The 23,610-nt window shown below is 40.0% G+C and overlaps 1 protein-coding gene across 2 annotated transcripts in view; it reads right to left on the bottom strand.

Moving 5' to 3' along the window:
• LOC106648983 (protein neuralized) overlaps positions 1-23,610 on the bottom strand; it is a 62,684-nt gene that overhangs the window by 32,103 nt on the left and 6,971 nt on the right. The window contains exon 1 of one of the 2 annotated variants that reach the window (XM_014366228.2): positions 22,911-23,552. The exons of the other annotated variant lie outside the window; for it this stretch is intronic. Coding sequence (XP_014221714.1) covers positions 22,911-22,947 — 37 coding nt within the window. The 5' untranslated portion in view covers positions 22,948-23,552. Of the gene's footprint in view, positions 1-22,910; positions 23,553-23,610 lie in introns of those variants that run through there. 2 annotated transcript variants of the gene reach the window in all.

The raw sequence follows: 23,610 nt of genomic DNA, 5'->3' as shown, positions 1-23,610 counted from the left end.
ATACAGTTTGCTAATTTGACAGATCCGCTATAATAAGCGCACAGGGAGCAGATGCTATGTAATATGCAGCGGCGCGCACTCATGCTGTTGCTCATCGTCTCGACGCGCGGCCGCCTCCAAGACAATGTCGCGCGAGTTCCCAATGAAGTAAGGACGATCATTCGTGCACTTGCGCAAGTGCGACTAACGGTGTAAGTACACACGGGCTGAGCTCTTGATAAGCCTGTCGACGTTTTTGGCCTAGCGGGTAGATTTTCGTGAATATTGCGAGCCTTGCTTGTAATTTTCATCGTTAAATGTCTTGAAATAAAAATTTCAGAGCGATATTATACTGGACGAGATTTCAAGATTTGCCGAGCAAACGAGTTCAAGTAAACTTCAATAGTAGCCAAGAGAAAGAAGATATTTTTAATGTGGAGATATTTTTTGATTCAACGATATGCGAGATGTATATAAGTTCGATTGTAGAAAAATGTCACGTAGCAAACGACGCACAACGTGATTTTACTTTTGACTACAATATATTCTGCATTTGTATAAGAATACGGGATTAAATACTGGTCAGCAATAATGTCTCGTATAATGTATTCGTTTTCGCTTATTGTTTTCATCAAAAAGTCGTTACGTCAATCAGCCAATGTAAAGGAGCGACAAACTGCTTATATGTATGAAGATCATTGGTCGATTGTTTCGCATTACACCGAGACTTGAGAAAATAAGAAGCCACAGCCGTTCGAGTGTACGAGGCACATGGCTCTCGAGGTATAGCAAAGACAAAAAAGAAGCAGAAAAAGCCTTTTGAAATGACCAAATATCAAAGGCTACTGCACTATGCGTAGCACCTTGTACTTATTGCATTAAAACACGGAACAAAGGTTGCTTTTTTTTTGGGCGAGTCTGCGCGTTTACAGTTCATGCGCTGCGCGTAAAACGTTACACAAAATTTCTAACGAATTTGCACACACGAAGTTACGAGAACAATGGCAGAGTCTTAAAGAGCATAAAGCAGCGAAATGCAAAAGAAGAAGCGAACCTCGCCAAGGTGGGTGGATACATTTTTTGCGTGTTTTAGCTTCAATGAAGTATACATACGCGTGTATATAGAAGAACATAAGCGCGCAATTCACTGCTGATGCTTGTATACAGAACTCGGAGTCTGGCTCGCTTGGAGCGGTCGGAGACAGCTGATGCCTGAGCGCATGAGAGGCCTGGCACCTGGCGAAAAACAGAGCTCGGCCGCTGACTCTAATCTTCGAACAGTCTGTGCGCAGCTTTGGAATTTCCATCTGTTGCGATATTTTGCAACGATACTCGGCTGATTGCAGATCGATTGCGCATATCGATGATCGGCATGCGTGACGACAAATTTATGAAAATTCCCGATGAAGAGTATGAACGCAGTACACGAGCGATCGCGAAAAAGTCAGGCAGCTCGTACGTCGAATCGATCAAAAAATCATTAAAAACTCATTTCTTTGTCCGATCCCCACCCGCCGCGTTGCTACGCGCCGTGTTTCGAAAAATTTCTCACAGAAATCAATACATCGAGCACATCGCTCCGCGTGCGGCTGTGCTTACCATCGAGAAAGAAAAATCATCGAAAGTTACATCGATCTCATAGCGAAAGGTGCCTTACACAACTGTATTCACGAGGACAACAATAAAACTTGAAGAATGTATAAAATCTTTCGCTACATTCAATGGCCTATATGCGACGCTTTTCAGTGTCGCGCACTGACTATCAACCGACTGCAAACTCATAAATCTTCTGCCAGGTCCGGTAAAGGTGTGCACTGCCTATATATAAGATTATTACTCCTGTTGTTGTCGATGCTGCTGTTGAAGCTGCTATTGCAACATCCAGCCAAGCTCGCTGCTGGTGAATCTTTTTTCTTCTTTTCATTCCATTCTTTTGGCAATTTGTATGTTTGGGATGTATAATATCATCGCCGATTTTAGAATACACCGACTCTTCGTTGCATCTACAACTGCCTAGCAAAGATTTATGCTACCAGTTGTTTTTTAATTTTATTTTTTAGTTGCAAAATTCAGTTTAAACTAAAATGTAGTTATCTATAACAACTAGAATATAAACTTGTTTTACTATATAGCAGAAATTTAAATTTATCTTATCTGCAATTAATAAATTAAAATTGATTCTGTGGAATTATGCACAAATCATAAAACCAAAGGATGTTTAAAAAAAATTGATGTTTTACATTTTACAAATCCGCGCGGAGTCAATTTGAACGACTCAACTCGCAGCTTCTTTTTCCTCACAGAAAGTAAAATTGAAAAAGTCTCTCACGGTACATCCCCCTCATTATCGTCTATACACACGGATGAATCTCTGAATTCACATCTTACAATAATCCCTCTCGCGCGCAAGGGAGCTCCTCGTTTCTGTTGCGCATCTATAACCTGCAGCGTTTCTTTTTCTTCGATCGAGAAAGGAAAAAGAGACCTGTTGTCCTTTTCCCCCTCCCGCTACACCGAAGGAAAGAAGATAGGTGCGCGTGCCGTGAGATGGTCTTTTGTAGCGAGCATAAATGATGTACGTGGGTTCGAAACCGCAAGACGAGGAGCAAGCTTTATATAAACAGATGCAGAAGCGAATACATACACAAGACACCTGGTAAGAAGCACCAGGCCATCCCTCTATTGACTTTTCGTGACTTTTTCGATCATACTTTTCATTTTTCTATCTATTGCAGTAAAAACTCTCAAAAACAATAATAATTTCATCTTGTTTTTTTTCCTTTTTTGTTAAGTTTGTCGACATAGCATTGATTTATTAAAGTTTGATCTTTTAGGACTTAAAATCAGACTGAATACGATTTTTATGTCAATTCAAAAGTTTGATTTTGACTTATCGACAAAATCAACATCTTGACAAATTTCATTGTTCCAGTTTATTTGTTTCTCGATTGTATATTGTTAGACTGATGCCGAGGTGTATATTTCTTCATAGGCAACTTGAGGTGTGGTGGTGGTGACACGAAAAAGGCACGTGAAATAATATTTATGAAATCTTTGTTTTTGATTCGGCTGTCCCCCAATTCCAATGAAAAAAGATTCAGCTTTATTATGATATTACGATTAATATAATTATGCTAACGTAGCGCGAAAACATCATTTCACTTACGTCCGTTTTATAGGCATGAGTCATTTTAATTGCACTATGCAGCGTGAGAAGCAGCAAACGTTAGCAAGTTTTTAATGAACAAAATTAAAAAATACATCTCGTGATGTGCTTTGGTGCTATTCATTTTCACTCGTAGCGCAAAATGTCATGTCTTTGGCTATTATGAATAAATCGCATCAATGGGGTCAACGTGTTATCGAACGTTTGTTATTCTTTAAAATTGGTTTTAAAGTAACATAAATAGCTTGAGAGATTTTACACAATAATATATTGCTTACTTCACGTTTTATAAATTATTCATTTTTAGTACTGATTTATCCAAAAATATATTGATTATTTTCGCTGCAGGACATGTGCGGCATACAACTTTTGTTTGCTTTTTTCACTCTATTCATGCGAGTACCATTACGGGATAGTAGTTATTTGTTTTTTTACGATAAACTACATTTTTGCCCTTTATCTAACAAAAAAATCATCCTTGATATCGTTCAGTGACAAGCACGAAGGGGAGCTAGAATTCGACAGAGCCAAATGTCGCGTATTAGCTTTCCTTAGCTATAAATATCAGTCTGACCATTTGCGTCCGAGCGGCTATTCGCGCGATCTTTACTTTTGTGCGACACAAAGTATCGTAAACAACGTCAACGCGCGGACGTTAATCGCTTGTCTCTCGACGATTGCTCCGGCTGTCCAGTTTTTCCTGATATTTTATTGTGCGTACGACTGACCATTGCACGGATGGTCGGACATAAAAGTGCAGGGAAAAGGGCGACGCACAAATGCTCTATTTCAACCCAAAAATCGAAAACGCTGATTTACTTTCGCACGCGCCAGGCCTGACAATTACAGATTGTTATTATGTTCTGAAGGGACGTGACTTTTGGATCCTTTCGCTGCTTATAATTTGAATTTATTAAATTTATTGATAGCATTTAGCATGTTTTGCTTGTTATAACTGTATGTTCATTATCTTTTTGTTATGACTGAACATTTCGACAAAAATGACCATAAATTTTGATAACTTCATCGAAGATACCAAATCTTTGGAAGCATATTTAAACCGATCTTCGAAAAAAATTTAAATAAAAATGACAAAACTCCGGATATTCACATTCAGTTTTATCAAGAGAGGAATCGGAATTTGAATTTTTGAATAAACTCACCACGCGAATACCCGTAAGTAATAAAGTCTTGCTTTGAAAGTATATCGCGAATGGCTATTGCACAACACTCAAAAGCGTAAGATCACACTTTCCTGATACGATCTATTACATTAAAATTTAGAAGTATAAGTTCTGGTACTTGTTTATTCAGAGGACAAAGAAATAGAGCGAGAAAGAAGAAAACTCCCATTTCTAGATGTTATTGGCGAGACACGCCAGGTCTTTTCAACGAATAGAGAGCTGCACGCGTAGCCAATTTTGCAGTGCATCTTATCGGCATCTACATAATGTTATAGTGTATTATATATAACACACAACGATTTCATCTGCTGCTGCTGTTGCTGCTGTGGCGGCGGTGTACAAGCTGTTGTTGGCTGCAGCTGACGCGTCACCCGCCCTCTCGGTTCACTCTTATATACAGCATACATCCACACGCACACATACACGCGCGCGCGCAGTCGGTGATCTTGATCTTTTTTTAAGTCTTGTGGTTTTTTCGTATAATACACCTCAATGCATCTGCGTTTCTCGAGGGTGCATTCCCTCTATTTCTGCCTACAGCTATAGTCCTAGTTTTTTACAGAATGATGAAATCGAAGCTCGTTACTGCGATATTTATACATGTATATGATACGCCGATCTGCGGAGCAGATTTTTTTTTGAGGCGTGAGATTTCATGCTTTGTTGCATCGAGGGCTATTCGATAAGAAGGCGGAACTCTTTGATCTTTTCTTCGCTACTCCACGGCAAAAAATACGCGTCTGGCGACAACTTTTTTTTTCATCAATACCATTATTATTGTGTAAAATAAAGACAGTTCATGTGGACCAAAATATCACGGTCCCTGATAAAATTAATTTGACACACGCGTACAATCAATGTGTGGTTTTTCATGTCTCTTCACACTCTATACGCATCACCTTATCATCCGTATAACGTGCCAAGATTGTACATCACGCAGAGTCACTCTGACGAACGAAGAGAAAGAAAAAGGCTAAAAGAGCCCAAGATCTTGTAAGCCAAAGTCCTTGAAGTCGAGCCGAGAGTAATGGTACATACGGCGCGCACACGTGCGCCGAAGATAAGCTGTGTGCGCAGCGGTAAAGACAACAGAAAGTCATGAAAAAGTGACGAGCTATCATTTTTGTTGCGCACTGCAGCGCAGCTATAAAAAGAATCGCTAAGCTCGTTTCCTTTGAGCCTCGCGATCCTTGTAAAATACTTGGTTACTTTTTCGCAATTGCTCTCTTACTGAAGAACTATGGGCAATTTAGACCTGGTCGAATGTTAGGAGCCCGTTTAAGTTTGCACTTTATTATCATGATGACGGGTTGTTTGGGAGATGATGGCCGCTGCCGTTGCTGCTCGACAAAAAAAACATCCGTACATGGTATTATTGTGCATGGCTGAGATTCGATGGTTTTTATTAACAATAAGTAAAAAAAACGTATGTAAGTGGTTCTCAAGGTCTGTGGATAAAATCTCGTTGCGTAAATTGTTTTTCAACTTATTATCGCAGAGAGGAGGGTTAAATGAAAAATGAGAAAAAAATTCGACTGAAAGAATGACTGACAAATGTTATAGGAAAATCAAAGTGACCGACAAATGAGAGCATCAATTAGAAATGAAAATTGTCATTGTCTATCGATGATCAAAGCAAGCGCCACTGATAAAGTCGATCTGCTGTAGGTCGAGCGCCAGTTCAATTAGTAAAAAAAAAACCACACAATAAGCGATGTGTCTCTCAATATATTAATGACGTCTAGAAAAATCAATAGAAAAAAGACGGGGGACCCCTGCGCATCAATGCTTGTACACAAGAGCCGCACAGTATGTGTGCTGCTATACACAAAATACACGAGCGCGCGTAAGAAAACGACATACGCGATCATCTCCTCACGCCTTTATTATTATCCCCACCTGAAAGATTTCTCGAAAAAAGTGGCAGCAGCCGCACGCGCCTCGCGAGAACATCTGCCGCATGTGGACTCGCGCAAGGTAGTTGCCTGCCGGTCTGCCTGCCATTGGCTTTTCCAGCGTGGATATACACAAGTCCAGCACGAAATACACCTTCTTGCTGTCAAGGAATAAGATCGCGCGGATAATACGCATCACATGTGAGCTCATAGGCTATACGGGCAGGGATGTAGTTTTTTTTCTCTCTCTCTCTCTCTCTCTCTCTCTCTCTCTCTCTCTCTCTCTCTCTTTCCATCACTGAAAGAACAGAGACATGGTGCAAAACGCGCAGGCGGCACTTGTTGTCGATATAGATTTTCCTAGAAAAACGTTGGCAGGCTAGTAAAGAGGAGTATGCGCGCCGTGTATATAGCTATGGAAAGATTTTCTCAACAGCTGAGATTTTTTGTTCCTTTCGTGCTTATATATAAGCGACGTTGATCTTTTTTTCCTCTCAGGAAGGGGATTTTAAACCCTTTGGCTCTTTTAGATTTGAGCGCAGGTAGTATAGAGCTAAGAGAAATAATGCCGTGCTGCCTTCTATGTGTGTACGTGTTTCTAACGGTAGCACTTGGTTGCTGCTGCATGTATACGTTCGTTTTGTTGCGTTTGTCGAGAAAAAAAGAATAAGTTTTTTTTCTCATACACGGATTGAGTTCTCGTCAGCTTCGTGTGTACCTTTACTTTTTCCTCTTCTCGTTGCACGCTCGAGCATCGAGTTCTGATAATTCGCGGCTAAATAATAGTGAGAAAGGATTATAAGGAGGAAAGTTACGAAATTTCGCAATCGTGCAGCACAATGCTCGCGATGAATCTCGCTCCGACGAGGCGCAATGAATCGAGCTTTATAACGAAAGAATTTCGACTTGATGCAACGGCATGTGCTAATTATCAAACGAATACTTTCACTGCCAGCGTGTAAAAGAATCGTTACGTCGTCGTGCAAGAGAGCAAAATTAGACCGAAACAAGGTTTCTTCTACACGCAATCTTTTATAATATATTATTGCACATCTCGGGTTAAGTCGCGATCCCTTCACCGCTCGCAATTATGGATGAAAATTCATCGAGTTAGTAAACAGTGAAAAATGCCAGGCGAGTTGCACATACACACACACGCAAACATAATTATAACACGCGCTAAAGTGACATTCCCTTTCGGTTACGGGGCCTTCTTTTTTTCTTCGTTTCGTCGCGTATGTACAAGCCGTACACACATTTATTTATCGCTTGTAAAGACGCACGAGCAAACGCGCATATAGGCGCAATATTTATCTCATGAATAAATCATATCGAAAGGGGAGTTTACGCGCGAGCTCGCGAGTGCACACGCGTGCGTATGCATATATCGCGCGCACTCGTATACATATTATGTCGGGCCCAGGCAATATGATTTTCCAAGGAGGTATACGGCTCTCGCGTTACAACTATGGAGAGTAATCGAGAGTAAGTTGATTTATCGGGCATAGCGCGCTCGTGTACGCGAGTTATCTGTCTTCAATGCGCTATTAATAGATAATAGTCACATATACTTTGCACAACAGCACTTTGATCATGCTTGCGTCAGCGCGTATATGGCACGTATAAAGGAGCTGTGGATGAAAGAAGAAAAAAATGTAGGAAAAAAAATTGGAAAATGTCGTTGTTCTTTTTTTCCATTGCAGCGTTGTTACTTACTGCTGTTACCGCTGCTCCCCGCTGCCGTTACTCGCAGCGACAAATTTTTCTAATACCCGCAGAACAACTTTGCTTAATTCATTCATCGAAAATAATTACTATATGAAGAAGTAAACTGAAAAAAATCAGGTTTTTGCAGTCTTGTTAGAGCAACTCTTGGCAACTCGTGTATCGTTATCTCGTACTTCATACATCTCCAGTCCGCAGTCAGACTTGCCTCGGAGAAAAAAAAGAACCTCTTGCCCACCCCTCGTCAGGCGCAACAGGCTCGAGGCTCTCTGTACATCGTCCCCCTTGGCCGGAGCGGTGACAATCGTCGCGTCCAACGTTGCCTCGCGCGCACAATACGAGCGTACTGCACGAGGCCTCTGTGCGCGCGGCCCGAGCTCGTTGTTGTCGCGATCGGTCGGGGCCCCCATCGTAGAGGAGCAACATATAGTAGTAGTCGTAGAGCAACAATGATGCCCCGCGCGACTACCTAATGTAAGCTCTAAAAAAGAATGAAAGGAAGAAAAAGAATAGTTCATACTCTGTGCGCTAGTTGCACAGACACGCAGACAGAGAAGGACGCGCGTTACACGTTTCTCCTCTTTTCTTCGCCCCTTTTCTACGCAGGAGCACGCGTACATCTGCCATGGGCGCGTGGCAGGTGGCGAATCGCATCCCCTCCTCTCTCTCTCTCTCTCTATTGTGCATAAGGCCCTTCGAGATGGGCCCCTTATTTTTCATGCGTATATGCGTAAGCGAGCGCGAGGATACGAGCTACATTACATATACAGACGCATGCATGTATGCAGGTTTCATATGCGTAGCTCGGGCTTCACAACAACCCCCACCAAGAACGACGGCTGCAGCTCCGCGCCACGCGACACGTACGGCTGGCGCGTGTCCCCTTTTACGCATTGGAGGGGCGAAAGAGAAACAGAGCGAGCGAGCGAGAAAGAGAGGACTCGACGAGGCAAACCAGAAGCCCAGAGGCTATTGCTGCGCGAAATTTTAATTAATCCCTTGCTATGGGCAATTTGAAATATAAAAAAAACAGGTTGGATATCGCCGTTACCGATGAAAGCGAGGCGAGGTGCAGCGCACACAGGCTGGAAACGCAAAAGAGAGCGCCGACGACGCACATGATCAGCAGCAGCACAACACATGCACGACGCGCGCCTTCGTCATATATATTATAGAGAGTGAGAGCGCCCGAGCAACGGGGCAGATATATTTTTGGCTTCGTGGAAAGTGACGAGGAAACGATGCGTTTTTTAAACATTCCAAAAGTACCGCGAAAAGCAGTTGTTCCGACAGAGGCACGTGCGACCCGTACACAGCGTAATCGCGCGGTAAGATGATTTACGCATTCGCGCGCCTCGAGGCTCGCAGGTGACAACACAACGCGGCTACATAATAGCTCCTGCCCGTCACATTAAGGGCAAAAAATCAAATTTTTGTTAAAACCAAGCAAACATTAAGATTATTGTAAGGCGTGAAAAACAAATAAATTATATTTCTCTAACGCGTTATGTGTCGCATTAGCTGGCATGACTTCGGAATTTTCTCCGACGCCGAAGCACAGCACAATAATGATGCAGCATTGTTTGTATCCAAAAAGAAGATGTCATCGAATTCTCGAATTCAATTTGTCCTCGTGCGTGGCACGGGTATTTAAGGTGAGAAAATTCTATAAGTAATAGGCTTAAATCAACATTTTTACTAGGCAATTAACGGCATTGAATCCATGAATCGAGTATTAAACAATGGCAAGTATTGGAATCACAGATATTGACACCTGGTTTGGCTCACACGCCATAAACCACAGAGAATCAGTAACTTCATGTTCCAATAATTTCTCAATATTGTCCACCTATATTATAAAATACGAGAGATTATGAAGTATACAATACGAAAAAAATGATTTTATTAAAATTGCTCATCGATCGAATGGCTTTTACACGAAGCTCGAAGCTACGAAAGCAGCTGCCTCGAGCCAAGAGGCCGTCGGCCTCTACGTATACACACACACACACACACACACACACACACACACACACATACACACACATATTGGAATATACGTATATAAGTGCGAGTTTCACTCAAAGCCACACAGACGCACACCTATACATGTAAGCCCTCGCGGAGTACAATGAGCCGCATTATGTATAATACTCGGCAGAAGACAGACGTTGCCTAACATATTCTCTTGTCTTTTTGCCATTATTATACTTTGAAAAGTTATCGAATGTGGTGAGGAGAAACCGTTTGCAAGAATTTCAATGGACTCGACTCTGAACTAATTTACTAAGAAGTTATTCTTTGCTTTTTTGAGCTTCGTTCGCGCTGCCAATGTACATCCTCGAGATATTTTTTACACTGGAAAATGCTGAGACGAATATCGAGCTTAAAGAATTGTTTTGCAATATTATCCACTCAAGCTTGACTTTGTATATCGTCGAAAATTTACGCTCGTGCAGTATAAGCTCGTGCAGTACAGCAAGCACACTTTTCCAGCCTATTCAACTCTTTCGGTCCGACGAAAAAAAGGTTCTTTTCCTTTCATTTTGTACTCTAACCCTCGACAATTCATCTAAGCAGAAACGAGTGTGGCTTAACGCTTTATATTATACGTGCGCGGCCATATAGACGAGACAGCCGACGATTGTTCCTACAAAAACGTATATAAATGCACGCTCGTATGCGTGTATATGCTTTATTTTGCTCCGGTGGGTGTTATTCCAACTTTGAGCTTCACCATTACGCACCCCCGTCGTCGTCGTCAGCTGCACCTATATCTCGAGGATTTGCGTTTTGCTGCTACACATGAATGTAAAGAAACTACTCCCTGATGCCGAAAGTATGATTTCAGAAGTTAAAAAAATGACTCTCGATTCTGTTTGGCTGATACTAATATTTGAAAATAGTACTCGAGTTCGTAGCGTATTACCAGAATAATTGAAGTAAATAAACAATTAAGTTGGTAAAATATTAAGTCAAGTTAGTACAATATCTATTCAGCGAACAATACTAGTCATATTTATCAAAATAAGGTGAAAGTTTCCAAAGAATTGACAGAAAAAATTACGCCATAAAAGAAAAAATGAGTCGCTCGTGTACGCCCAACAGAATAAATGTTAGAAATTATCGATATCACATTAGACACGAGGCTCACGTCGAGCGCTCAATCATTTTTCAACCCTTTCTGTATTATCGCCCACTGCCGGAGAACCACCTACGCGCCTTGTACTCCTTTACATTATAATTCAGCTGCGTATGCAACGTATATCAAAAGGGGGTTGACAATAGATCTACGACTTTGACACAGCAAAAGGGTTTTTTCTCTCTCTCTCTCTGTCTAGCTCTCAATTGAGAGAATATAAACTGCGGGCGCATTCGGATCAAGGCGCGCGCTACCCTTTTTTTCGCTATACTGAGCACCCGCATCATTTGCTTATATTTTACATGCGCGCTCGCTCCCCCGCAAGCGGAAGTATATACGTTTACGCATGCACGTAAAAGACTTTACGGAGCGGATACGGCTGCGTTGGCTTCGGCCGATATTTTGCTCGTAGAAAGCTAGGAGGGGACACGACTAGAATGTGTGCGTACGCACTAGCCGATCATGCAGATGGACACGTGTAAACTTCTTTAAGTGATCGAAGAGGAGAGAAGTGGGGGAGCGAACTGCTGATCCCGATGAATTCGTCTCTTCGCAGAGCGGAATATGTACATTTTATATAGCGAAGGCTCACGCGACGCTGTGGTTAGGCGCCTTTCATTTCGAATAATGAAATAGAATCGGAGTACTTATCGAGAGCTTCTATGTCGTTTCGGAGCATATTGCGCCAGAGTACTTGTTGACAAACTTCAACCGCAGCACTTCCGATTTACATTCCGGCCGCTTTTATAAATATATAAAGTCAATCGAAGTTCCGGTTTCGGCCAAACTTCCACGTAATATATGAGTGTATAAGCGCCGTATATGCTACTGAGATTCGAAGTAACATATCGGAAGAAGATCTTTAATTTTGATTTTAGGTCGTCGGTCGCGCGCACTCAACCCCCGGCGTTTCGAGTGACTCCATTGATTTGGAAAAAGGAGGACAACGACACAGGTTATAAGATGTAGCTGATTGATACACTCGATGGACGGTAGCAAGTGCTCCATGTGTCAGATACACAACATTCGAGATGCTATACAGATGCTTATCGCGGAACGATCGAGTGACCGGCACGCGTACAAGTCTTAGAAGAGCTCAAGTGGGAGGAGAGATACGTTGCATCGATGGTCAGCGATATAGACTTGCCTATATGTAGATCGAGAAGCCCATTCGATTGAGACAAATCGACACGTTCCAAGAGTAATGGTACAACAAAAGGTCACTTATCGATCCCATTCATGGTAATAATCGAATCTGCGTATTACGCGTTACACGATCTATCCCGGAAATGTTGGAGAATACGAGAGCAAAGTGCATACCACTCGTCGCTGTAGGGAACTCTTGCACCTACACACGTCGCGACTCTCTGCCAATCTCTACCCACATCGATCATAATAAAGACTTCGACAGCGGTGTTACATATAAGTCCGTGAGTAAGTTATATGTTTGTGTGTTATGATATATGCATGCGCCACATTGCGATCAGTAGAGAGCCCAGACGGCGCAAGGAACGGCCCAGTGTTCGAGCTTTAATTATAAACGCCGGACAAAGGCTTTAATCCTAAACTCTTGGGAGGCTTATATAGGCTGCCCCGCTCGGAGAACGAGCGAGAATATATAACCCACCCATGGGTCCAAGCGTGCGCAAACGCTGATAATAAATTGACTGAAACGTTGCGCGCGGCTGCGGCCGCGCTGCTCCGCTTCTGCTGCGGTTTCGATCTACCTATATATAGGCTACACTCTGGCGCTACATGCTTTTGTAATGAAGAAGCCATTATGAGCTGAAGTAGGGTGGCTTCGATTGTACTTTCATAAGAAGGATGAGACGCATCCGAAGATTTTCAGCCTTCGAGTTTCATATCAAGATTTTAATCTTCGAGTTACTTTTATTTACAAACCTAAGCTTTACATGCACTTCAAAAGATAGATTAAATCTAAAAAAATATTGCTTTCTCATCTTTGGCTTTGATTTTGTTGACAATTTATAAGTGATCGTTTTGATTTAAATTACTTTTCTTGCATAAAATAATAAAACTTTTTGAATTTTTTATAGAAATGTTTTTTCAATTGTAAAACTAGAAAACTGGGGTAAAAAACTAAAACGTGTTTGGAATAATAATGGATTTTTCATATACTTAATTTTACAATAGATAAACAAGTCCAGAATTGCTTGCTGCGACCCCTTCATTGTTTTGTTATAAAAAATGTATCAGCCGTACGTAACTGTCCACTTTTATACGTTAAATAGCATTTAAATTCAAACAAATGGCAGCTTCACACCCGTGGACACAAATAATTTTTTTTTGTTGGTGCTCCGTTGCTTATGTTGAACAAATAATACGTGCAGGTACACACATAATACTGATGAGTTACGACGTTTCCAATGTGCTCTCGCGCGCGGACTGTGTAACACACAAAACAAGTACCGAGCGGGATGCAAAAAAAAAAAAAATAGAGAAGAAATAACGTAGCAAAAAACAAAACAAAGTACAATCGCGCTGGCGCATTTTTTGCCGGTTTTAAGCTTTGTTGTGTTATTTTTTGCTCGATCACTGCGGGTGACATTCGGGGGTGTCGGAGATAGCGCGTGATTTTTTTGCCCGCCTATCGACACTGCTGTGGCTGCTACTGCTAAAACCTACCCAGACGCCCTATTTATACCTAACGTGCTGACTCGTCATTATCTTTGTGTGTGATTTTTTTATATTCAGTTTTGTTTTCATGTACAGTGCTCGTACATAGGAACGAGGTCTCGTGGAGTTGAATATTGTACTCTCTCAGACTTTGCTGCCTTCGTATGCTCGGTCAGTGACACGTCGAAACTAAGTCAAGTAAAAAGTGTTACGTACGTTTACGGATTACGGGTTAATTCATGGCACGAGTATAGAAATATCTATAGATAAAATCGTTTTGAACTTCCTCGTTGCTTTCCCGAGAAAGTTGCATTATTTGAATAAGTTCGCGTGTCGCGCGGCCGAGCTTTTTTGGCCGCCAGTCAAGTGGCCTATGGGCAAATACATGCATAGACTTTGGGGCAATGCGTGTATCTCGACACGAGAGCCAGAGGCACCTACGTCAGAGACGACTCGCCGGACAGGAGAAAAGCTCTCGGATATAGTCGCAGCGCGTGTATACACGTAAGGAGGCCCTTTCCAATTGACGTCATTTGGCTCTTTTGAAGCTAGCTTTATAGCGCATAGTGTATTTTTCGTCGTTTTGGGCTTCATCGCTACAACACACACGCACACACAAGCGTGTAGTATAGTGCCGGACGGGAATAGAAAGCACTTCTCCCTGCTTATGCACGTACAAGCTTGGCGTGCTCGTCGCCGTCGTTGTCCAATGCGCGAAGTAGTTGTTGAAGATTAAGAAGCATTTTTTGACAGGCGACTAGAAAAACGGCGCTGTTTTATACTTCTTTCGCCGACGTTAAACCCGAATACATCGAAAATAACTGAAACTCGATTGCGTGGCGGAAAAAACGAAAAAAGAGAGAAAGAGAGAAAATGTCGCAGGTGAAGAGCCATACAGTAGCCGCCCAGTCAAAGCGCGCACAAAGCAAAAGATACGAGAACGAATCCAATCGAAATGTTTCCCCGTATTTATTCATTCTAGCGAGCTTGCGATTCTTGCGCGTATATACCCAAAAATTCATTTGCCATGAGCGTGCGAATATACACAAATAGGAGCACTGGCAAATATAAAGATACGCTGACTTTCGTATGTCGCCGTAATACCACCAACGCAGCGATAGAACCCGGTATACAGCCAGAAAGAGAGAAAAAATGTTCTGCCATGCCCTCTCGCTCTGGGCACTCTATCTCTCTTTCTCTCTCTCTCTCTCTGTTATCGAGCGTTTGTTGCGGATGTTGCTCTTCCTCGCGTCGCCATGGAAATCGGCAGAGATTAATTATATATACGCAGCAGTCAACGACAGCCCATACCTAGTGCGGGTGCGCGAGGCATTCGTAATTAATCCGCCGCTGCGTGAACAAGCTCTCCTCATATATATACGTATATTATAAGCATTTTTTATCGTTACTTTTTTTGTTTCAAAATTATAATTTCAGCCTCAGACGGAGAAAATGTGCGTGCAGAGCCCTTATTATTATTTTCCTTTTATATTGATCATACGCCGCGTGTTCGAAGGGCGCAGGGAGAGAGACAGGCGCGCTTTTGCTTTCTTTTTGCTAGTACACGCGCGCCGTAACCGAGGGAGGATAAAGAAAAGAGGGTAAAAAATGAATGTCAGGGTCGAGGTATTTGCCGTTAGTATATGCGTGGGTGTATCGACGGCAAGAGTTCGCTTCGAGGGGCCGAGTTCGAGGGCTTTTTTTCAACCCGTTCGATGCTGGCTATACATGTACGAATGCGATACGACGAGCCGAGCACTTATATCTAAATGATTTCCTTATGTATATATTTTTACTTTTCAAGTAGTGCACAAATATTATCGCGCTCCGGTGTTGCATCAACGTTTACCAAGTCACGTAAACTCGGAATCGCTTTTCGCCGGTGCACACGCAATTTCAGCTGCTTCACTTATTTATCAAAAAAGAAAGAAAGGCATAATGAAAAGCAATTCATTAGCATGACTATCGATCTGCTTCCTTTTGTACTGTTTGTCAAAATAATCTGAGGCTTTTACTTATTTTTACACAGGATGAACGAATATACAGACTTGAAATCATCAATTACCGGTTTACGATTATGCGTCAACAAAATATACGGAAAATAACCAATAATACGTTTACTATATAGGATCAAAATATTTGTTTTATTTTCATAAACTTGATTAGTTTTTAAAATTCTATTGTATCTTGTTGTAAACTATAATTTTATTCCTTTTCAATCCAGAAAACAATCATTCATAAATCAAAATAATCACTCAATAAGCCATTTTGAATAAAAACATATTGAGTCAGTATTGAAAAGTCAACAATTTATTTAAATTTATTCAAATAAAAGTGTCAATATGCAAATCAATGATAATCCAATGACTTAAGTAAGTATTTATACTAAGCGTAATTTACATATGATGGGCTCATTTGCATAGAAATTTTGAATCGAGCGTGATATTTACGAATCCGGAAGATTTGTTCAAATTAAGAATATCGGAAGTTGGTAAAATCTAATTTTGCTATCACGTGTGCGCATAATTATTAAATAAAATTACGAAATGGAGATGACCATCGTAACAGCACGAAAAAGATGATGGACGAAAAAGCGTCTTTCGTGCAGCAGAAGAAACGATGTGATTGTCGTCACGAGTGACCTGCATTTTCACACACTTTGCATTCTATGTCTTGGCGACTCTAAATTTATTGACGTCTTCAATGAATACTTGACTAATTTTAAACATGCTTACTCTTGATATACATCCAGATGTTTCTTTTTATAGAATACAACAATTTTACCTAACTTTTTTTTGTCGGAATTTGAAAAAAGCCGACTTCGGTGCAAAGTCACCGTCATAGCTCGTCCATCTATTGCGGCGTGAAGTGTTATTAACAATCACACCTTACTCGTCTCATCATCTCTCATTCAAATTCGTTCGCAGCTTGAAACATCGTCGGCGCCGCATCCATTTTCTAATGCACCTTTCCGTCATCGATCACGACGCCTACCAATACGATTGGCTCATTTAGACAATACTCCTTGGTCCATTATGTCAACTCATCGCTTTTGCGGTATATGTCTCCGCAAAAGGGAGAGCATTTTTGTAAGAAATACACAGTTGATCTCAAGAGGCGGGCATTGTGACAGAAAATCTCACTTATTTGTGGACATTGATTAGTCATGGTTCAAGGGTAGTTCATGTATCATATACAACACTTCAACTGTTACAGACATCTTACCATGAAAGATCTTTTGTAAGGTAAAAGAAATGGTCTTAAAATGCAAGGAACACTCGTTTTTAGCTGCATAATACATCAAGCTAATTATTTTAAACATTCTAATAATGTAATTAGCGTTTTTGAATACATTTTTGCGAATAACAATCCTTCATAAAATTGAAGTACCGCGAAGAAGTCTCCAAAGTGTTCCGAGAAAAATCATAAGTTGAAACCCGCAAAGTCAAAAACGTGTCTTTGCTCTACGTACAAGGAACATGAAGATTCTATTATGACCAACTCCTGAGCGTGTAAATTCCCACGTGTAAATGCGAATGGACTTTTCGAGTACACTTTGTAATGGGAAAATTTACGAGACGTTCATTATACAGAAGTAAGAGAAGGACGAAAATGGCATTGACGCACCTTGTAATCTTTTGTGCATTTTGAGTACTTTTCTTTTGATGATATGCGACACTCCAGTTTATAATCGTGTAAATTCAATAATATTATTTCGCATTTTCGTACATCATTATAATAATATTGAGGGTATAAAATTGAAAGACTAGGTTTATTATCCAATCTCTTGTTTTATGCTCTCTTCTTTTCTCAAGGGGTTTCATCCAATCACTCAACATAAAAAATTTTTGCAATCAAGAATAGTAGAATAACAAACAATATAAATGTACGTTGATCAAGCGTACAAGTAAGGTGTATTAATATTTTTAAGACTCATCAGCAAAATACGGATCTTTTTTGAGAATATTTTTTTATTAATTCCAAGGATCTCGTATTGTGTTGAAAATTTCTCGAAAAATCATTCAGTGATTTCACTCGCAATTGTAAGAAAGCGAAGCGAATACATGTAAAAGAGACACAAATCCAAAATAGAAATGATTTGTACATCTTATAAGTGTATATGATAATCAAAGTAATTTACAAATATTTAACGGAACTGGAAGATACTTTGGAATTCAATAAAAGTTGAAAAGTTTATTAATTTATCATCGAATTTTTTGTTCCGTATACCATGTGTTGCAATAAATCTCCACTAGTAAAAGAAATTCGAATGAAAACAAAAAATCGAGGACCTTTAAATTTGTCCTTTCAGCGGTAGAAAAAATGCAAAACAAGTTGGCGTTGTCAATTTTATACATGTGTTTTTCAGTGGTAGTTTTTTTACCATGAAGTAGTACTCAAGATGAGCAAATTTAATGTCGGTCAAAGTTTCAAACACGTGTACCCAATCAACACTTGTCTGATAAAAAAGTTATTCAAGTCTACACTTATTTATAGATAATTTTTGTATTCTAGTTTCTGCTTTGAAAAGAGAAGAGACTTGTTTTTTCTTCCATTTAAGCGGATTGAATATACACATATATCGCACAGTGAGCGACTTGGACGAATAAACAAAAATATGTTTGAGAGAACGCGGGAGATGCACATGGAGAGACCTTTCGGCAGTTTTAAAAATAATCCGCGAGAATTTTTCGAACGAAACACGAGGTTTAAAACGATCATCGAAAGAGCGCGTTGGGCCCCAAGCCATATGTATACCAGAGACTATTACACTTGATGTACGATTTGTTTTTCCACGATTTTCAAACAGGCAAAAAAAGAAAGAAAGAAAAGCTTGCGCCATTATAATTTAAAATCACAACCATTTCCTTACGACCACATCATCTCTTTCTCTCTTACAAAGTACGAAACTTGTCTCTATAGAAGTCGAAGCAGTAGCTTCTTTCTCTTCTCTTGTCGGCGAAATAAATAATGAGAAGCAAAAAACCCTATATCGCGTAAAAGAGCGAGTCTCTCTCATCGAGAGCAAAAAAGAGCAGGCGAGCATGCATCGCTGGTAGAGAGAGAGAGAGAGAGCACGCGCTAATAATAGAGCAACGCGTGAGGGTGCAGAAGCAAAAGCAGCAGCAACAACGCAGCGCTCAAGAGGAATTGAATTTCCAGAGCAGAGGCAGCAAGCGAGAGAGAAAGAGTCATTATGCACAGAGAGTGCGAGGCTGGCGCTATCATTGTGGAAAATTTTCTAAAGAAAATTATATATTTAATATGCTTGGCATGTATTTGTGCCGTGTAATTTTATGAATTGAAAATTACCTACGACGATGGTCTTTCTTTGTATCAGCGACTGTTTGTAAACACTGCACAGAGCTGATGCACACGTAGCAATGATTTTCCTCGTAACGAGTGACGATTCGCAGTTCTCATACTTACATGCCCGTTACAGTGCATATATGTATTCGCCGAGTGAGCTTAATGGACTCTACAAAGACATCGCATAAACGGAAGTTGTTGCAATTATTTTTACGACAAGTAACCAAGAACTAAGTCGACGCCGTGCTTCAGCGTATAACAGGGTATTATTATTTTTTAGAGGAACGCTAAATCATCAGTTCGCGGCATGTATTGCGTCACTGGAATAATTCATGTCTTTTACGGTAAGACGTTTTAACGAGTTAAGACTCAATTACTTCTTCGCTTGGCTTTATAGACCGCCTGATCCATCGAGCTTCGCATTAGATTTGAACTGTGTTAAACAAACAGCAAGTAAACGCTCTATCAAATTTTGCCTTGGCGTGGGTGTGAAAAATTGCGAGATGCCGTTCTTTTCCAAAAATCGAGATCCCACCATGTATATTTTTCGTATAATGAGGGAAAAATAGCCTCGGAGCCACGCGATAAGCACGCGGTATCTTCTGTTTTTGATTTTGGTGTATATATAGCTTCGGACGAGTCGCGTTCTACTTACAGGGGTTTCTTCCGCGTAAATGTGTGAATATATTATACGCACAGCAGGAGCGCGACGAGAGACTAATACTAACGGGTAATCTAGAACGAATTGGCTCACACGGCAAATATTACCTCATTTTTCAAACGAATAGATTTTTTTTAAATTTGAAGAAAATCTCGAATCGAATTGTAAACGAATTCGAAATGAATGACAATTTCAAAGGATTGTTTTAAAGCCTAGCCATCATTAAATTGCTCAAGTGGTTGTAATTTTTCAATTCACACCCATATGATGGCTTTTTTCCATTTTCAACTTGGCTCTTGTGGGCGACTTAAGAACGGTCTACAAGATGCTAGCCGCAGATGCTGTTGTCATATGGCAGACAGCTAGGCATTTACATAGGAGATCCACTCAACAGAAAAGTTAGCGTGACGTGGGCGTTTTGTTTCTGTATGCGCTATAGTCCAACTTGTTCCATGTACTATTACATTTATAAATGCATTAAATGAGAACTTTCCGGGTTAATTTAATTAGGAATTTTATTGAGCCGATTACTTTACTCCGAACATTAGTTTCTAATTGTGTTACAGGTGTTAAATACAAACACTTTTAGTGTCGGCGGCTCATGTAAAATTTACATTTGAAATTTTTTCACAGTCACTTGAGACAATGATGTCTGAAGTGAAATAGCGGTTTAAAATATTCGTTAACAATTATATCCTTTTTAGATATTATGTTGAAATTATTTTGACCAGAATCATTTATAAATTAAATTAGTATAATTAATGTCTCTTTTAAAATTTTTAGGTCCAGAAACATTTCAAGATTTATTTTGGTGAGAATTTAATTTCATCAGATCTAACTCTCGTGTCAGAGTAATCACAAAAATAAATTATAAAAGCCTACTACATCTATAAAATTTTAATGGTTTTTTATTTTTGTAAATAGGAAAATCACGATATAGCTCAACATATTACATGATTGATAATTTTCAAAAAAGAAAGAAAAAAACTTTTAAACTTCATATAGGAATAGCAGAAATATGATATTATTTATCGAAGATATCTCCAAATCTAGCTAATTAAAACTAACAAGTCTAAAGCTTGATAGGGTCTATACTACTTATAATAATAGAAAATTCTCGATAGAAAGAAGAAACATTTTTTAGAGTTCATTGCCCCCTACAAAGTTTTACTCTAGTGAAACGAGTATTTTATGAAAGAAAAATTTGTATCTATATAAAAAATACAATAACATCTGAATTATAAATTTCAATGAATAATATTTTATTAAAGGCTCTAAAACATTTTTTACATATTTTTTCGTAATCAGTAGAAAATTTAGATTATTCAACTTAAATGAATAAATGATTTTAAGTATGAATGTTATTCATCGAAAGTGCATGTTTTAGATAGATTTTAGTGCGCAGAGTGCCCCATTACGCCGAACGTGGCTCAAAAGTGTACTAAAAACAAAACTTATTACAGATGGCGCAAAAAGCATATTTACTTATGCTGTAGCAGAAGTCAATATGAACAGTTGTCGGTAACTTAGAAAATAACAAATTCTGTATCCACTTCCGAAATATTTAAAGCTAAAGCTTATTTGAAATTTTCGTAAGAAACTTCCATTAATTAATAAGTATACATTCGTCAAAGATTTTATAAAATATGAAATCTCGACTGGTAGGTAATATTTTCTAGTAAATTTGAAAAGAGAAATTTTTTAATTCAAGAAAATTAACAACTCGAAAATTATCAACTTGAACATTATCAACATATTCTTAAGCCTTTAAAACGTACTCCCTCCAATCTTAAAAAAAGCAAATCTGGTTCCTTTGAAAAAATGAAAATGAACGCAATATTCACACCTTTTACAAATTGGAAAACTTCTTTGAAAGTAAAAAAATACTCCAGCAAAGTTCTTAATGATTATGCGGTTTGGCGCACTGGCGTATTATACATAACAGTGGCTTCTTTCATTCAGAAGACTTGGGTACGCAGACCGCACACGGCACAGATGCTAACGATGGCAACACGCGGCGTCGGTTGCAGAGCACGAGACAACAATTATGACAATATCCGCGCGTACATGAAGGAGGCCATGAAGGAGTCAAGTATTCTCGAGTCGGAAAAGACAAAAAAAATAGGTTCTCTCACTTCATTTTATGTGCATATTCAACAGCGACTTGAGAAGAGCAAATCCGCTGCTTTTACGAGTGAGTTGCTGCGCTAGATACTGACCTAAATATACACTCGGATTATGGGACATGTCACCGAAATAAAGTGTATATAAACGATCAATAACATATACCATTTTCACACGAGGGGAATGCTTTTTTTGGACTCGAATATATACCCTAAACATCTAAGAGTCGTAATATGAAGTAGAATCGCTTTTGCGCAAAAAAAATAGTTGCGCAAAGCACGTTCCGCGTATTTAAAAGCCAAAAGGCTGCAAGATTTAATTTCTCAGACTTTCTTCTCGGTGCTTGGAGCTCGAGCTCATTGTAACGGTGAAGATTTTTTCTTTCTTCGGTGAATAAGAATAAAACTTGAAGGCGCACGAGAGCGGTACTGGTCAAGGTCGAAGGATGAATCATGGGGGATACAATAATGTGAGCAGTATATCGATCGTTCCTTTTCTTTTTTTTCGTTTCCACCCAAAATGTTGAGAATCGATTTACTGCGGACGAATTTGAGTTAACTGGTTCGAAAATGCAGATTCTCACGGCTTGCAGGTTCGTCGAAAAATGCGCGATTTAAACGCGACCAAAATAGCCGCTTTTCGTTCGTTTTGTTGTTAAAAACAAGAGATGGCAGCGCGAAAATACATCGATGAAACGTTCGATGCTTTGTTTACGATGAAAAAAATTAAAAAAAGAGTTGAACGAACACAATCGCAAATGCAATCTTACTTTCGAAACGTCGCGTGTAATATCAACGGACATTCGAGATCATCTGCATGAGAATGAAACCTAACCTCGCAACAACTGAGCTCTTATCAGCAGCTGTCTTATCGCATCGTGGGCATACTGAGCTAGTAAACAATAACGAGTGATTTTAAAATCAAAACAATCAACCGATCGAAAATTCGTATTCGAACGATGTTTTTAAAAGAGCCGAATGACAGAACAGTAGCAGTAGTATCTCACACCACTCTGCATGTGTCAAAAAAAAAGAAAAAAAAGAAGCAAGTTAGCAAAAAAACGTGCTAAAAACTTTAATAAACTCACCGCAATGTCCGTTGTTGTTACTCGACGATTGGCCCATCTTTTCGAACGATGTGTCGGGCTCGCTTCGTCGGGTCGCGAATAAAACTGCCGTCAAAAAAATCCTGCACTTATGTCAGCAACGTGAAGATAACATCCGTACGATCTCATACTCGGCATACAGAAAGTGTATAACGAGAGCAGCAGTAGCAGCAGCAGCAATTGCAGCAGCCGAGCGCTTGCAGACTATTTTTCACTGGATATCTCGCGTTAAAATCGTCGTCGCGTTGCAGTAAATTAACCTCTTGGCCAGGAATTCGTTGTTTCATTCGTTGAGTCGTTATGTTTGTTATTGCTGTATAATAATTAAAAAAGGTAGGTACTACACTGGAGCAGAGGCATCGCTCGTGCAATGCTCGGATGCATCATCAAACACTCGGCGCGACACTGTAGTAGAGTCGAATCGACATTAGCCGGCTTCTTTATCATTAAATGTCACTTGGATGTTAGCGTGCACTGTTCCTAGCCAAGACTCGTACAATGTCTATAGCTATACACATGCAGTACATAAGAGGTTGTACTCGAGGACTCGCAGAGCAGGTCTTACATGTATGCACACGTTAATATATGTATGAACGTTGGTGTGCCCTATACACTCGCGCAACTCGGCTGCTGCGTGCGCCTTTGTATGTATATAGTAAGGTACCGCAAATGACACATATAT

Source organism: Trichogramma pretiosum, unplaced genomic scaffold (assembly GCF_000599845.2).
Source record: "Trichogramma pretiosum strain Unisexual culture from Peru unplaced genomic scaffold, Tpre_2.0 scaffold33, whole genome shotgun sequence".
NCBI lineage: Eukaryota > Metazoa > Arthropoda > Insecta > Hymenoptera > Trichogrammatidae > Trichogramma > Trichogramma pretiosum.
Note: the sequence above shows the minus strand (reverse complement) of the source record. Positions and strands in the feature narration are given on the sequence as shown.